The sequence below is a fragment of the Lissotriton helveticus genome, chromosome 6, assembly GCF_964261635.1.
Source record: "Lissotriton helveticus chromosome 6, aLisHel1.1, whole genome shotgun sequence".
In the NCBI taxonomy this organism is placed as follows: Eukaryota; Metazoa; Chordata; class Amphibia; order Caudata; family Salamandridae; genus Lissotriton; species Lissotriton helveticus.
The window spans coordinates 1,125,273,027-1,125,288,379 of record NC_136067.1 but is presented as its reverse complement, the minus strand read 5'-3'; the positions used below and the strand labels follow the sequence as shown (position 1 = coordinate 1,125,288,379).

The 15,353-nt window shown below is 43.8% G+C and overlaps 1 protein-coding gene across 1 annotated transcript in view; it reads right to left on the bottom strand.

Annotated features, from left to right (window-relative positions):
• Positions 1–15,353, bottom strand: part of LOC144761660 (uncharacterized) — a 348,522-nt gene that overhangs the window by 104,233 nt on the left and 228,936 nt on the right. Inside the window, exon 8 of the mRNA XM_078646947.1 lies at positions 4,561–4,683. Coding sequence (XP_078503073.1) covers positions 4,561–4,683 — 123 coding nt within the window. The remainder of the gene's footprint in view (positions 1–4,560; positions 4,684–15,353) is intronic.

Here is a 15,353-nt window from a genome sequence, read left to right as displayed (position 1 = left end):
CAAAGAGCAAGGACTTGAGGTTTTTCCTGAATGCTTGCAGATTTTTAGATTGTTTGACACTGCGGGGGAGTTTGTTTCAGGTCTAAGCCACTATTTAGGAGAAGGTTCTTCCTCCCAATCTGGCTCCTCAGATGGGTTAGATTTCGGCCAGGCGGAGGTTGGCAGAGCGGAGGCTTCTTTGGGGTACATAGAAGAAAACTCTTTCGTTTAGGTATTGAGGTCCAGTGTTGTGGAGGGATTTGTAGGTGTGAGTGAGCAGGATGAAGGTCCCTCTTTTTTTGATGGGGAGTCACTAGAGGTCTCGTAGATGCAAGGTGATGTGGTATTGTCATGGGATGCCAAGGCCGAGTCTGGCAGCGGTGTTCTGGAGGGTCTGGAGTCTGTGGAGTAGGGATTTGTTGATCCTGGCATAGAAGACATTTCTGTAGTCCAGTCTGCTGGTCATGAGTTCATGGTGATGGCCTTTCTGGATTCAGGGGGTTCAATGTAAGGTGTTTTGGAGGATGTGGAGGGTGTTGAAGCACCTGGAGGAGATGGCATTGATCTGTTGGGTCATGGTGAGGGAAGAGTCGAGTATGAAGCTGGGGTTGTGTTGTGTGCCATTTACAGCTCGAGTGAATTTTCCCGATTCATGCCCATAAATGTGTACAATTCACATTGCCCTAATATAGGCATATAAATCAATCCCTTATTTAGGCATAGCCCATGCAGACCAAATACAGGCATGGCTACTTCCATCCATATCAAACGTCACAACGATTTCTTGGAAAATCGGCTTAAGCAGTTAGGGAACTTCCCATTGCTTGAATATTGATTTGTCCAAGAACTCATCTATTTTACAAAGAACAACTATTCCCTAAGGTTCTTTCCTGACGTTATTATGCACTACTTTACGTCAATCTATGGCATTCCTAAACACCTTCAAGGTATAAATATACCTTCACTTGCTATGGCAAACTACGGTGGTTCGGAGCAGTTTGACTATCTACTTGCACGACGCTAAAGCAAGTGCCGAAGGAAGCCGACCCTCCAGCTGATGCACTGATCAAGAGGCTGCCTCCCTCTTGCCGAGAATCCAGCTCCAGTGTTTACAAGCTCCCCTTGCGGGGTGTTGGGAAATCGAGTCCTGAGACAGAGATACCAGATCTCCTTCATTCTAAACCAAGATATGGAGATGATTTGAACCTAGAGAAACCTTTAGTAGATTCTTGGCAAAAACAACTAAAACCTATGCTACACAATACTTACTTCTTCCCGCGAACTAGACTTAGGTTAGGTACATTGGGGTAGGTGTATTTAGAAGCAACAGTTGAGCATTTTAGTCAACGTTATTTATGTATGTATTTTTATATGGCTTAGAAACCATACACTGCTTTTACAGTATTATTTTATAATACTATTCTCGCTGGACGCATTATACTTTTTAGTCTGCTTAACGATTGTAGCAGTTCACTTCTCTTGCATGAGAAAGAAGACTGTTCAATAAACCTTTTTTTTAAAACGCCTGTTTCTCTATTTCTCTGCAAACTCTGTTGAAACGAAGTATGCACGATTGACTGAGTGAAATACTTATTTATTGTTTTCGTGACTCTAGAGATATATTTCTTATTCTTGGGAAACAAAGTTGTCCTGTTTATGCGGTTGTCAGAAACTAATCCCTTCTTGTGAATTTCAGAAAGTTTCTAGTGACCTCTGAGCTAGCTGGCACTCACTATTAAGTTTAGTAAATTCGATAGAGACCTAGTCAACCTCAGTCCTACATCTAATCTATATGATATATTATTCCAATGCGCTGAGCCTATTGGGAATATAGGAACTACAATACAGTTGGGGGTGTGGTCCTTGGGTGTGGAGTGTTTCCTGGGTATGTTGGTCCACCGGGAATTCTCTCATGCAGAGAGGGTGGATCTGAGGACGAGCACATCTGTTTTCTCAGCATGGAGTTGCAAGCTACTGCTGCTCATCCAGGAAGTAATGTCTTTCATTCCTTTCTGGAACCTGCGTCTGTTTGTGTTGGTTTCCTTGGTGAGGGAGAGGATAAGTTGGGTGTCATCGGCGAATGATACTATGCTGATTCCATGCTTTCTGACGATGACGGCGAGGGGTCCATGGAGATGTTGAAGAGCATGGAGCTGAGCGATGATCCTTGGGGTACTCTGCAGCAGATCTCCGTGGGTTTGGAGAGGGGTAACAGGAGTCTCATTCTTAGGGTTCAGCCGGTGAGGAGTGAGTAGATCAAGTCAAGGGCAGTTCCCTAAATGCTGTCATTCTGGAGTATAGCAGTGTGTGTGTGTGGTGAGAGAGGGTGTTGAAGGCTACAGACAGGTCTAGGAAGTTGAAGGCCGCCGTTAGGCTCCCATACTGCCAGCAGATGGCCATTGAGGTATACATAATCCCTCTACTTTGTGACTTTCTGGAAAAAGTTCATGAGATCTAACTGTCATTTACAATTAGTCATGTTATGAAAAGCAGGCTACAGGTGAAAAATGGTGAAGGGCAGAAAAATGGAAACTTTCTATAAGTGTCATTTTAAAAATTTTGATTATGTATCCGACTTTAACATTAATAAAAAAGGGCTCTTCAAAACAATCCCAAAGACACCAAACTTGAAAGAGCTACCAGCTCTCAATTGGAAATTCAAGAATAGTATATGGAATAATGAATTGCCAATGTAATCCTATGGGAGGGGTAGGGCTCACAGTAGTTTTAATAACACAGCACCCTGCCCAAAGTGCTACCTGAGACCAGCCTTATGGATGCCTTATATGTAATGAAAGGGGAGTTTAAGGATGGTTAAGGGGGTTTAAATGCCAACTCAAAATGGTAGTTGAAAACTACATCATGCTGCGGTGGCAGACTTGGGACATGTTTTAGAGTGCTACTTAAGTGGATGGCATGATCTGTGCTGAAGGCCCACCAGTAGCAATTAGTTTACAGGCCATACATATATCGTACACCAATCTAAAAGAGGCTTACAAGTACAATAAGTATGCCAATTGGGGTATAAGCCATTGTAAGCATATTTTAGGGAAGGACCACAAACATTTTATCACTGGTTTGCAGTGGTACAGTACATAGTGTCCTCAGGCCAACAACAAAAAATGCAGCAAATAATGGAGGTGGTGAGGCAAAAGGCTTGGGGGAAGACCACCCTCAGGCTGACAGGTTTAACACACAGCATCTCAGAACACACTGCTTGCATATATTAAATGCTTTCCTTCCTCTTTGGCTAGTGTATGGCTTCCAGCGCCTGCTTGACTCTCCATTTAGCACAAATGTAAAGCTACTGATTTTATTTGTTTCAGATTTGACAAGAATTTCTGTTTTACCTAGGTCTGTGTACTGTTTTCTCTGACATCTACAACAAATCCAAAAAGCAGTTGCCAGGGTACTGGTGTGGGGCTGTAAATATGAATGCATTTCTCATCACACAAGATGATTGACTCTACATTCAGAAGGAAATTATATTCAAAACAAGGTGATAAGCACTTAACATTATACGTTTTTTTAAACGAGGAAATTACATTAATATTAAGAGTAAGCAGTATTACATATAATTCAAACATGGGTTTTCAAAAGAGAGTATGTATATTTATGTATAGGTGTATCTAAAAGATGAAAACTGTGAAAGGCCGATGACTTGATGAAAATATTTCTTTCTTCTTGTTTTCTTATAATGATATCACCACCTAAAATTATCTAAAGCCCTCAAATTTGTATAGGGAATCTCTATTGGCACCAATCCGTTCAATCTTCATGCTCAGCAAAAAAAAGTCTGTAGCAAGTCCCTTGCTTTGCATGACAGAGTCTAGTGATCATTCCCAGGTATTGTGCAGTCACTAAGTTCCTCATTACAAATGGCCTGTAGTAAGGCTTGGCAATATATGACATTACATGTATTACCACACCATAACTTAGAAGTTACAAGTTTAACACCTGTAATGAAAAATAGCAGGACGAAAACACAGTAACCACAGTGATTTCGGCATGTTTTCTTCACATTTGCTGCTTTCACACCATGAAAGAAGCACCAGGATTAGACAGAGCAGAATCTCCCAGAGCCTCTATGGGCACTAGAAGACTGCGCTTTCTACTACCCAGTTGTCTAAGACAGCTAGGCTAGAGAACTTTAAAATGCATATGTCTGGCTAGCCGTCTCAAGATGGCCTGCCACGGAGACATGTGCATTTTAAAGCGCGCAGTTCCCTGCTGCTGCCAACCGCAGTGCTGGCCCTGCCCCGTCCTGACACTTAGCGTAGGACCTGTAGCTGAAAAATAAAGCGGCTGTAAATAGACTTTATTGCTGTTTTTATTTTTCAGCTTTGGAGCATCTGGGGCGACACTCTGCTGCTCAAATGGATGAGCCACCCCTGTTCAAGGAATTTGTGTGTTCTGTTGACAAACAAGAACTATTAAATAAAAATAAAATGCATACATAAATACATTTCATGGACTTCCAGTGAACAGAAATGTATTATGCAATCAAAATAAACATGTTACCTTTGTTAAATATCTGTTTAATTAAAAACGATATGTTTCATTGTTATAATGATCCAATACCTTTTTTGTGCTGCAAGCGCAGAATCTATATACTTCTTCAGAGCCACTGTCTTCAGAATATTGCCATACTCAGAAGTGAACATAGCGTCACTATCCCGTTTGGTTGATCTATGGTCTTTGTGGCTGTTTTGGAGAGAACATATAAGAAAATATATATTCATAAAAAATTTGACATTATCTGTGCACCGTGAGATGTGTAGCGATGAGTGAAAATAAGCATGTGCCAATTATTTCGTGGAGCAGCTGAAGCCAGTTGGGCTAAGTTGCGCTATATAAGATGGTTTTCATTCATTCATTCAAGAAGCTAAATGTAATTTTCCTAGCAATTTACATTCGTTGCTCTATGAAGAACTACAGATTTTGCATTCAGTTGAGGTGTAATAATTCTTCAAATAACTGTTACTCTAAATTCAACCCTTTGTATTTCAGAAAGACACATGGTCTTTTGGTTTTCACTTACAAAATAGTACCTGCATTTAACACCAGTCGGACAGTCAAAGACATCATGAATTCACAACAGATGTGAAACATTTCACTTTCATTCCTGTAATAGGAAAACTCACCTTTGAATGATCTCCTTCTAAGTACTTTCTTGAGATAGGACCAACAAATGCCCTCCCCACGGATCTATTTTCGTAGCTTACTTGCTCTGTTGTTTAAGTGTGTAATACCTTTGTGTCCCAGTGTGTTTTTCAGGTCTGGGTTTTTCCTAGACCTTGTTTTTAATGAAATTGTATATAAAATATACTTATACTTCAGCCAGCCCTCTTCATCCATTGATTAGTTGTGTCATTCACGTTTATCTTCCACCCCTTACAGCATACTCTGTAGGGCAATGGGTCATGCTACTTCAGGTATTTGCTAACATTACGGTGAGTTGAAGTAATTCCCTTTAGTCAAAACAGATTATTTGTGATAAACTTCCCCTTCATCCGCCCAGAATGTTCAAACAGTCATGCTGTTCATTCAGGACTGGATGAACTGCAACCACCTCAAGCTCAATCCGGACAAGACTGAGTTGGTGCTGACCGGAGGTGGTTGCAGCCCCTGGTCTCCCTCCTATTGGCCCCCCTCACTCGGTGATCCCCCACTCCCTGTCCCCAAAGTTAAAACCCTTGGGATTTTTCTCAATTCACAACTTTCGGTTCATTCCCATGTTAGTTCAGTTGTGTCCTCTTGTTTCTTTTCCCTCAGGACAATCAGGAAGATCTCCCGCTTCTTCTCCCTTCCGGCATTAAAAGTCATCGTGATGGCAATGGTGCTCTCGCGCCTCGATTATGGCAACATAATCTACAATGGCGCGCCTGCCTACGCCATCCACCGTCTGCAACTAGTACAGAATCAGGCTGCTCGCCTGATCCATGGCCTGCCCAAATTCCATCGTGCTACTCCTCTGTTGCGGGCATTACACTGGCTACCTGTGAGAGAGCGAGCCTTATTCAAACTCGGCTGCCTCACCTTTCAGGCCAGGATGGGCACCGCCCCTGAGTTTATATGCTCAGCCATTAAACCTTACCTGCCGGCCAGAGAACTCCGTTCCACCCACTTGGCACTCCTGACCACTCCCCGTTTTAAAAAGAAGAAGGCGGGAGGAGCAAAATTCGCGGTTCTTGCCCCAACTTTTTGGAACTCTCTCCCGATGCATCTCCGCACCTCACCCTCTTACACCGAGTTCCGTAAAAACCTCAAAACCTTTCTGTTTTCCCAAGCTTTTGCTGCCTAACCCCCTCTCGCTGCCACTGCTGGTTATCAACTGAAAAGCGCCAAGAAACCGCTTGGTAAAAGAGCGCTTAATAAGTGTTTTTAAATTCAAATTCAAATTCAAATTTTAAATTCAAATTAAATTCAAACTGTTGGACCTCTGGTGTAAAGCCTGTAATTCTAAGCCAGGCATGCCTACGTCGGGAATGCTGGTATTGATTTCTCTTGCTGCAGTGTCATCAGCATCAAGAGCACATATATTAGAACAATTAGAGCTGAGCTTTCCTTCATGAACTAGCTCTCGTGCCTTTTACTTATGTTCATATAGGAGGTACTGAAGTAGATTATCCATTTCATCCCAATGGGCCCTGTGATATCTAGCTAAGAAGCCCCATGTGTTGGCAATGCACCAGTAATTAGAGGCTGGTGCTGCTACTCTTTTACCAGAGGAGTCAATAAGCTTTGATTCTTTATCTGGGGAGGAGCATCGCCAGATGTCTGAGTTTGCTCCTTTACAAGCATTGGAAACTACCAGGGAATCAGGGGGAAGCTGTCATTCAATGAAAACCAATCAGAGGGTGATGTTTTATATTGTTCATCAACGCTGGATGTTAAGATTTGGGCACAAACTGAGCTTTTAAGGTGTCCTCTGCATGTCTCATTACGAATTTCAAAATAAGTAGACTTTGACTAACTCTGTATGAAGACCAGAGTGTTTCAAATAGAAAATCATCATATCAGGCATACTTGTGCAGTGTAACGCAATGATGTGCTGCTGCCTGGAAATTTGCTCCGGAAAAGATATGCTATCATCTGGAAGTGAGAGTTTTGTAGGGTATAGGTCTGGAACATAACCCATGGGTGGATCAATATTGTAATCATTCCATGGGTCTCTAGGCAGATGAACATTGTCATCATTATCATCATCATCCCTATCTTCTAAATCAGGCTGTGTGTAAGGAGATCCCTGTTGTGTTATTTGAAGTGGATCTAAGGCTGGCAGTACAGGTAAAGGTGAAGTCGGGGGAGGCAGAGGAAGGGATGGCAATTGTATAGGATTTGTAGCAATGTCCTTTTCTTTTTTTTAGGGGAATGTTGTCTCCAGTGTCCTGTGAGCTAAGTTCATCTTGGAAGGAGTTTTGGCCTATATGTGTCCAGTATCTGGATTAATATGAATGTTCTTCTGTTTTGGATCAAATCTGTCTTTCATAAAGTCAAAGATTGGTTCCGGAGGGTATAAAATATGATCTCTCAATTTTGGTGCAGAATGCTTTGGTGCCAAACTGGACTCATCCTAGGAAGTGGAATGTTTCGGTTCCGAAGCAGTTTTTGATTTCAAAGCTGAAGTTTTCATATGTTAAGCATATTTGTGTTTTGGGTGGGAGGATTCTGGCTGTGAACCGGATTTGTCTTTCGGAGTAGAATGTTTTGTGTCTGAAGACGATTTGTTTTGGGACTATACCGAGCCGGAAGGATTGACTATTTGTTTCGGTGCTGTGCCCGAGGGAAGGGCATCAGAAAGGACGTCTCGGTGTCGACCAATGCACATAGGCATAGGTGGTGCAGAAACCTTATGTTTAGTGATGGGTAACTTCTGGGGAACGGGTGCATTGCTACCCATGACACCCTGTCCTGCTGGAATATCTTCTGACTTGAACTCGATGTCAAGGTCGGAGTTGGATTCTTTAACCATGAAGGCCTCATCTTCTTCTGCTGCTGCGGTTCTTGTTCGAACTCTTCTTTGAAGAGCTCCGGCATCTGTAGAGTGCTTTGTTGCTGCATTTCTCGTCCTCCAGCCCAATGATCTCGAAGAGTCTTTTTTGAACCTGAACAAACGACAAGCCTCGCAGTCTTCTTCTTTGTGCTCCAATGATAAGCACAAATTACAGACCTGGTGTAGATCGGTGTGAGGATACTTCGAGTGGCACAGAGGACAGAACTGAAATGGAGTCAAAACCATCAGCAGAGAGATGGATCGACGCGTCTCTGTCCCGAGGCAGCCTACGGTATATTAGACCAAAGATGAGAGATTTTCTGATTGAACGGACATGTGGCGAAAGGGAAAATGTGTGATAGCAATACTGTCGAGGGTAGTGTGGATTGTTCACTGAGGGGAACGTGAACAATGGTGCCAAACCAGAGAGGAGCAATACACGTCCGAACCAGATGTTGAAAGAAAACAATCTAACAATGGAGTCGATGACCATGCACACTATCTCTGAAAGGAGGAGTCACCTTACCTCGTGACTATGAAAGACTATATTGAATAAAAACAACGTGCAAAAATCCAGACCCAGAACTAGATAGCAGGAGTATGTAAAACATGTGTACCTCCAGCACACATGTCTCGAACTTGGGAGTGAATTTTTTTGTTGTTGTAAAAAATAGTATCTAAAAGATCAAACTTCCAACCGTGGACGTCTAGTTATGAGAGATCAGGTGAAAGCCGAAAAATATGCCTGACCATGACAGAGCGCAGTTAGAATGCAAGAAGTGATTGTGCCTGGTCAGCCCTTACCATCGAACTTGAAAAACCTCTTGAGAAAATTACCTTAGAAGTTAAATTTCAGCAGGGCAAGGTTGCAGGGGGTGTCCAATGAGGGAGCGATGTTGCCGGATAGCCTTGTTTCAAAGCTGTGGTGAAGATTTCTACGTTCGACTTAGTCGTCTAAATGGAAGTTGAAAATCTCCACTGGGACAAGGCAGAGGGATGTAGCTAACAATAGTTCCATGAGGTTATATACCCCTTTGGCAAAGGACAGTTGAAATGGATTTGTTGTTGTGGAGAAGAACGTAGAGGGAGAATCAGCGACCACGTTCTGATAAAATTCACCATCTCCATTGTAACCGATAGTAAACCTGCTGCTACGGCAGGGGGTTTCATTCGGAAATGGAGCTCTCCTAATGAACTAGCTTTCTTAGACAGCCTAGCGAGCACAATCCCAGCCGATGATCTAGACCTTGAGCAGGCTGAAGCGAACACCTCTCACTGGCTGTTAGCAGCAAGCAACTCACACGCCCCGTTGAAGAAATTTAAAATTAGCCGCCATATGGACTCCCACAAATGGTTCTCTGAGGACTTGAGGGCAAAAAAATCGACACCCGCCAAAAGGAACGTAAATGGAGGAGCAAGTATGATCCTCAGGCAAAAACTATCTACATGGCTGCCTGCACTGCTTACAAACTAGATATCACCCAATCCAGGGCTTCCTACTTCTCCAACATTATAATCCACTCTGGAAATAAGTCCAAGGACATCTTCTCCATTGTGAACAAATTATCTAACATGGAGAGTGCTCTCCCAAAACCTACGGTGACCCAAGATTTATGCAATTACCTTAATCTATTCTTAAGGGATAACATTTCTGCTATAAAGGCCAGTATCCCAGCTATCGGGCCCATATCGAATACTGTCCCCCCGAGCCCTAGTGTCCACACCCTTTATCACTTCCCACACCTTAATGCTGACTCTCTACGTACATTATCCATAAGGGTAAAATCTGGTTCCCCTAGGGATTGCTGCCCCCCGTACTTCCAAAAAGAAATCCTTTCGGCCATTCCTGCTCCCTTCTTGGCCCTTCTCAATGCCTCTCTTTCACAGGGAGTGGTCCCTACAGCCTTCAAAGAGGCAGTGGTTGTACCCCTTCTAAGAAAAACAGGTGCAGACCCCACAATCCTCTTTATTTACAGGCCAATCTCTCTTCTCCCTTACCTGGCCAAAATACTTGAAGCTCACGTTACTAGTAACCTCTCTAACTTTATTGGACAATCCAACCATCTGGACTCCCATCAGGCTGAGTTCCGGCCCGCTCATTCCACTGAGACTGTCATAACGGCCGTCATGGATTCCCTTTCTGCTAACGCAGATAAAGAAATACCTCAGGCCCTGGTCCTTTTAGACTTGTCGCCAGCGTTTGACACGGTCGACCATGCCATCCTGCTCGAACGTGTCGCACAAGCTGGAATCCGGGGTTCAGCGTACAGTTGGATTAGTTATTTTCTTAGCGAGCCACTCAAGCAGTCCGACTGGCCCCTTTCATCGCCCCTAAACTCCCGATTACCTGCGGGGTCCCCCAGGGCTCCTCCCTGTCCCCTCTTTTGTTTAATCTTCATTTAGTCCCTTTGATTCAATCCTTGAGGAAATTTAAGGCTGTTACATTCAACTATGCGGATGATCTACAGCTCACCTTCACTGTGGATAGCTCCCCTGACTCTGTTAGGGAATTTCAATAGACCATGCTACATATCTGTCATTGGATGGACTCGAATCATTTAAAATTGAATCCGGGCAACACAGAAATCATCCTTAATGGTAAAAGCCAAATTTTCTGAGGCACACATTACTGGCCCCCTGAATTAGATCTTCCACCTACGCCCTCCGCATCGGTTAAGAGCCTGGGAGTAATCATCGACAATGAACTGTCATTAAAGGCTCAGGTGAGCTCTGTGGCATCTTCTTGCTTTTACTAACTCCGCAGAATAAGGAAAATCAGCCGGATGTTGACTCAGTCGGCCTTGATCCAGGTGGTGATAGCACTTGTTCTGTCCCACCTGGACTATGCCAATGCCATCTATCTGGGCCTCCCTCTTTATCTGAGTAAACGTCTCCAACTAGCCCAGAATCAGGCTGCCAGACTGATCTATCGGCAGCCTCGCTGGCAGTCAGCTAGGCCTCTGCTAAAACAACTCCACTGGCTCCCTCTCGCCCTGCGAGTAAAATTCAAAGCAGCCTGTATGGTTTTTAAATCCCTCCATGTCCGCAGTCCCCAATTCATTAACACCCTCCTGTCAAGGTATATCCCCTCCCGCAACCTCAGGTCTGCCAATCTGCATCTTCTGGTACCGCCAACATTCAAACTGCAACGCCAGGGCGGTCGCAGGTTCGCTATTCTAGCTTCCGGACTGTGGAATTCCCTCCCTCTGGGGATGCGTTCCTGCACAGACCTCCTGACATTTCGGAAACAGCTTAAGACCTGGCTTTTCTCATCGGCTTAGGCACTCTCCCTCACTCATCAGGATGCTCTGTTAGTCAGCGCCATGAAGCCCTTGGGTGTCCGTGCGCTTTACAAAATACTGTTAACATAACATAACATAACAGCGAAGCCAACTTACTGTCAATGCACATCTGGAGGTTAGGTGAAAAGAATGGTCCCGTTATCATCCTGGTTTTCAATTCTCAGAGCTGTTTTGAGCAAAAATGTCCCCACTTTGGATTTTGGCTATCAGGGCACCTTTAGCACCACTTCCAAGGGTCCAGGAGTCCGGACTCACTTAGGCTTGGCACAAATGCGGGTTAAAGATGGAAGAAGCCTTTTGTGTATTTTTGGACCAGAACAGGAGGCCAGCAAAATAGCCCTCATGAGTCACTCTGGAGTTCCTTGGACAGATGAAGATCAGGGGCCATATGTAGGAAGCCTAATTGCGCTTGCAAATGCTGAAATTCGCAGAGTTCCAGCATTTGTGATTGCAATTAGGGCAGTGTGCTATGTAGCACACAAAAACCCAATTGCAAAATATCGAATCACAAAATTTGCGATTCCTTATTTTGCTATTGCATTTAAGGAATCGCAAATGGCGATTCCTTAAATGCAATGAAGGAAGCACCCAAGTTGTGCGCATTTTAGCTTAAGGAATCGCAAAATACCATCAACCTCAGGGTGGTGGTATTTTCCGATTTCTTTGAAAAAATGCACTTTTTGGCATTCTAGCCCATAGGAATGAATGAGGAGGTATTCCTTATTTGCGAACCTCAAATTGCGATTCACAAATAAGGAATACGTGGGATTCGCAAAATATTTTGCTAATCCTACCTACATTGCGTTTTGCGATTCTCTAATTGCGATTCCCAAAAAATCCAAATTTGAAAATCGCAAAACACAAATTACCTACATATGGCCCCAAGTCCTTGTACCCAGGCAGAAGGAAGAAGAACACCAGAACAAACAGGGAAGCAATCCAACAAGTCAGCTGTCTTATAGAGCAACAGTCCAGCTTAGTGTCAGTCCTTCCATCAGCACAGAAGTCCTTCTTTCTGGCAGACTACCACAGGTCAAGAAGAATACTGAAGAGTTGGCATCTGAGGCCCTACATGTATACCCTGGTGCCCTGGTTCTGGTAGAGGAGACAAGCTTCTAGATAGTGGCTTTAACATGGATGAAATTTCCTGACTCCCTGTCCTGGCTCCAAGCTGGCTGCAGTGAAATGCAGAGTTGTTAGGCCCTTTGTTTGAAGGCAGAGTACAGGCTAGGAATTTTAGGTAGTGCTGTGCTCAGCTTCAATCAACCAATTAGGTATTTGTGAAGTGTGCTACTCACCCGTGAAGGTATCCAGGTGCTGGGGGATAAGGGGAGTAGTTTGTGCAGCTCCATATCATCCAAAGAGCCATGACTTGAGGTTTTTCCTGAATGCTTGCAGATTTTTAGATTGTCTGACACTGCGGGGGAGTTTGTTCCAGGTCTAGGCCACTATCTAGGAGAAGGCTATTCCTCCCAATCTGGCTCTGCAGATGGGTTAGATTTCGGCCAGGGGGAGGTTGGCAGAGCGGAGGCTTCTTTGGGGTACATAGAAGAAAACTCTTTAGTTTAGGTATTGAGGTCCAGTGTTGTGGAGGGATTTGTAGGTGTGAGTGAGCAGGATGAAGGTCCCTCTTTTTTTGATGGGGAGTCAATAGAGGTCTCGTAGATGCAAGGTGACGTGGTATTGTCATGGGATGCCAAGGACGAGTCTGGCAGCAGTGTTCTGGAGGGTCTGGAGTCTGTGGAGTAGGGATTTGTTGATCCTGGCATAGAAGACATTTCTGTAGTCCAGTCTGCTGGTCATGAGTTCATGGTGATGGCCTTTCTGGATTCAGGGGGTTCAATGTAAGGTGTTTTGGAGGATGTGGAGGGTGTTGAAGCACCTGGAGGAGATGGCATTGATCTGTTGGGTCATGGTGAGGGAGGAGTCGAGTATGAAGCTGAGGTTGTGTTGTGTGCCATTTAGAGCTCCGAGTGAATTTTCCCGATTCATCCCCTATATGTGTACAATTCACATTGCCCTTATATAGGCATAGAAATCAATCCTTTATTTAGGCATAGCCCATGCAGACCAAATACAGGCATGGCTACTTCCATCCATACCAAACGTCACAACGATTTCTTGGAAAATCGGCTTAAGCAGTTAGGGAACTTCCCATTGCTTGAATATTGATTTGTCCAAGAACTCATGTATTTTACAAAGAACAACTATTCCCTAAGGTTCTTTCCTGATGGTATTATGCCCTACTTTACGTCAATCTATGGCATTCCTAAACACCTTCAAGGTATAAATATACCTTCACTTGCTATGGCAATCTACGATGGTTCGGAGCAGTTCGACTATCTACTTGCCCGACGCAGCTCGCTACAGCAAGTGCACAAGGAAGCTGACCCTCCAGCTGATGCACTGATCAAGAGGCTGCCTCCCTCTCGCCGAGAATCCACCTCCAGTGTTTCCAAGCTCCCCTTGCGGGGTGTTGGGAAATCGAGTCCTGAGACAGAGATACCAGATCTCCTTCATTCTAAACCAAGGTATGGAGTTGATTAGAAACTAGAGAAACCTTTGGTAGATTCTTGGCAAAAACAACTAAAACCTATGCTACACAATACTTACTTCTTCCCACGAACTAGACTTAGGTTAGGTACATTGGGGTAGGTGTATTTAGAAGCACTAGTTGAGTATTTTAGACAATGTTATTTATGTATGTATTTTTATATGGCTTAGAAACTATACACTGCTTTTACAGTATTATTTGATAATATTATTCTCGCTGTACTCATTATACTTTGCAGTCTGCTTAACGATTGTAGCAGTTCACTTCTCTTGCATGAGAAAGAAGACTGTTAAATAAACCTTTTTATTGAAAACACCAGTTTCTCTATTCCTCTGCAAACTCTGTTGAAACGAAGTATGCACTATTGACTGAGTAAAATACTTATTTATTGTTTCCGCGACTCTAGAGATATATTTCTTATTCTTGAAAAACAAAGTTGTCCTGCTTATGCGGTTGTCAGAAACTAATCCCTTCTTGTGAATTCGAGAAAGTTTCTAGTGACCTTTGAGCTAGCTGGCACTCACTATTAAGTTTAGTAAATTCGATAGAGACCTAGTCAACCTCAGTCCTACATCTAATCTATAGGATATATTATTCCAATGCGCAGAGCCTATTGGGAATATAGGAACTACACTACAGTTGGGGGAGTGGTCCGTGGGTGTGGAGGGTTTCCTTGGTATGTTGGTCCACCAGGAATTCTCTCATGCAAATAGGGTGGATCTGAGGACGAGCACATCTGTTTTCTCAGCATGGAGTTGCAGGCTACTGCTGCTCATCCAGGAAGCAATGTCTTTCATTGTGATGTGATTTGGTATTTATAAAGCACGCTACCACTCCGAGGAGCATCTTGGCGCTATGACTCCCTAAGTCAAGCAGAAGATCATAACTAGACTGTCCGAGAGATGGAAGAGGATCATATTAGGGTTTTACATACTGAGTCTGGCAGTGAGTAGATCCATGTTTTTAGCTGTTTCCTAAAACTTGATTCTGTGTTGGCTGCACGGAGATCATGAGGTAGTTTGTTCCATGCTTTTGCGCCAATCACAGGTAGGGATTTGCCTCCCTTGGTCGTAAGCCTGAACTTGGGGACAATAAGCAAATTTGCTGTGGATGATCTGAGTTCACGTGTCGGGTGATATTGTTTGAAATATTTCCGTAGGTAGACTGGGCCTTGATGATGGAAGGCCTTAAAAGAAATGGTCAAAACCTTGAACAGAATACGTTTTTGTATCGGGAGCCAGTGCAGCACATCTAGAGCGGCAGAGGCTGAGGATGTTCTTGCCCAACCTAAGACTAGCCTGGCCGCAGCATGCTGGACCATCTGAAGTCTGTGCAGGGCAGATCTATTTAGCCCTGCATACAGGCTGTTGCAGTAGTCCAATCTTGATGTTATCAGTGCTACTGCGACCGTCCGTCTTGCACTCAGAGGGAGTAGCTTGAAGAATTTTCTCAGACCTCTAATGATGTTGAAGCAGTTTCCGGTCACTTCTCTCGTTTGTTGGTTAAAAGACAGGGTGTTGTC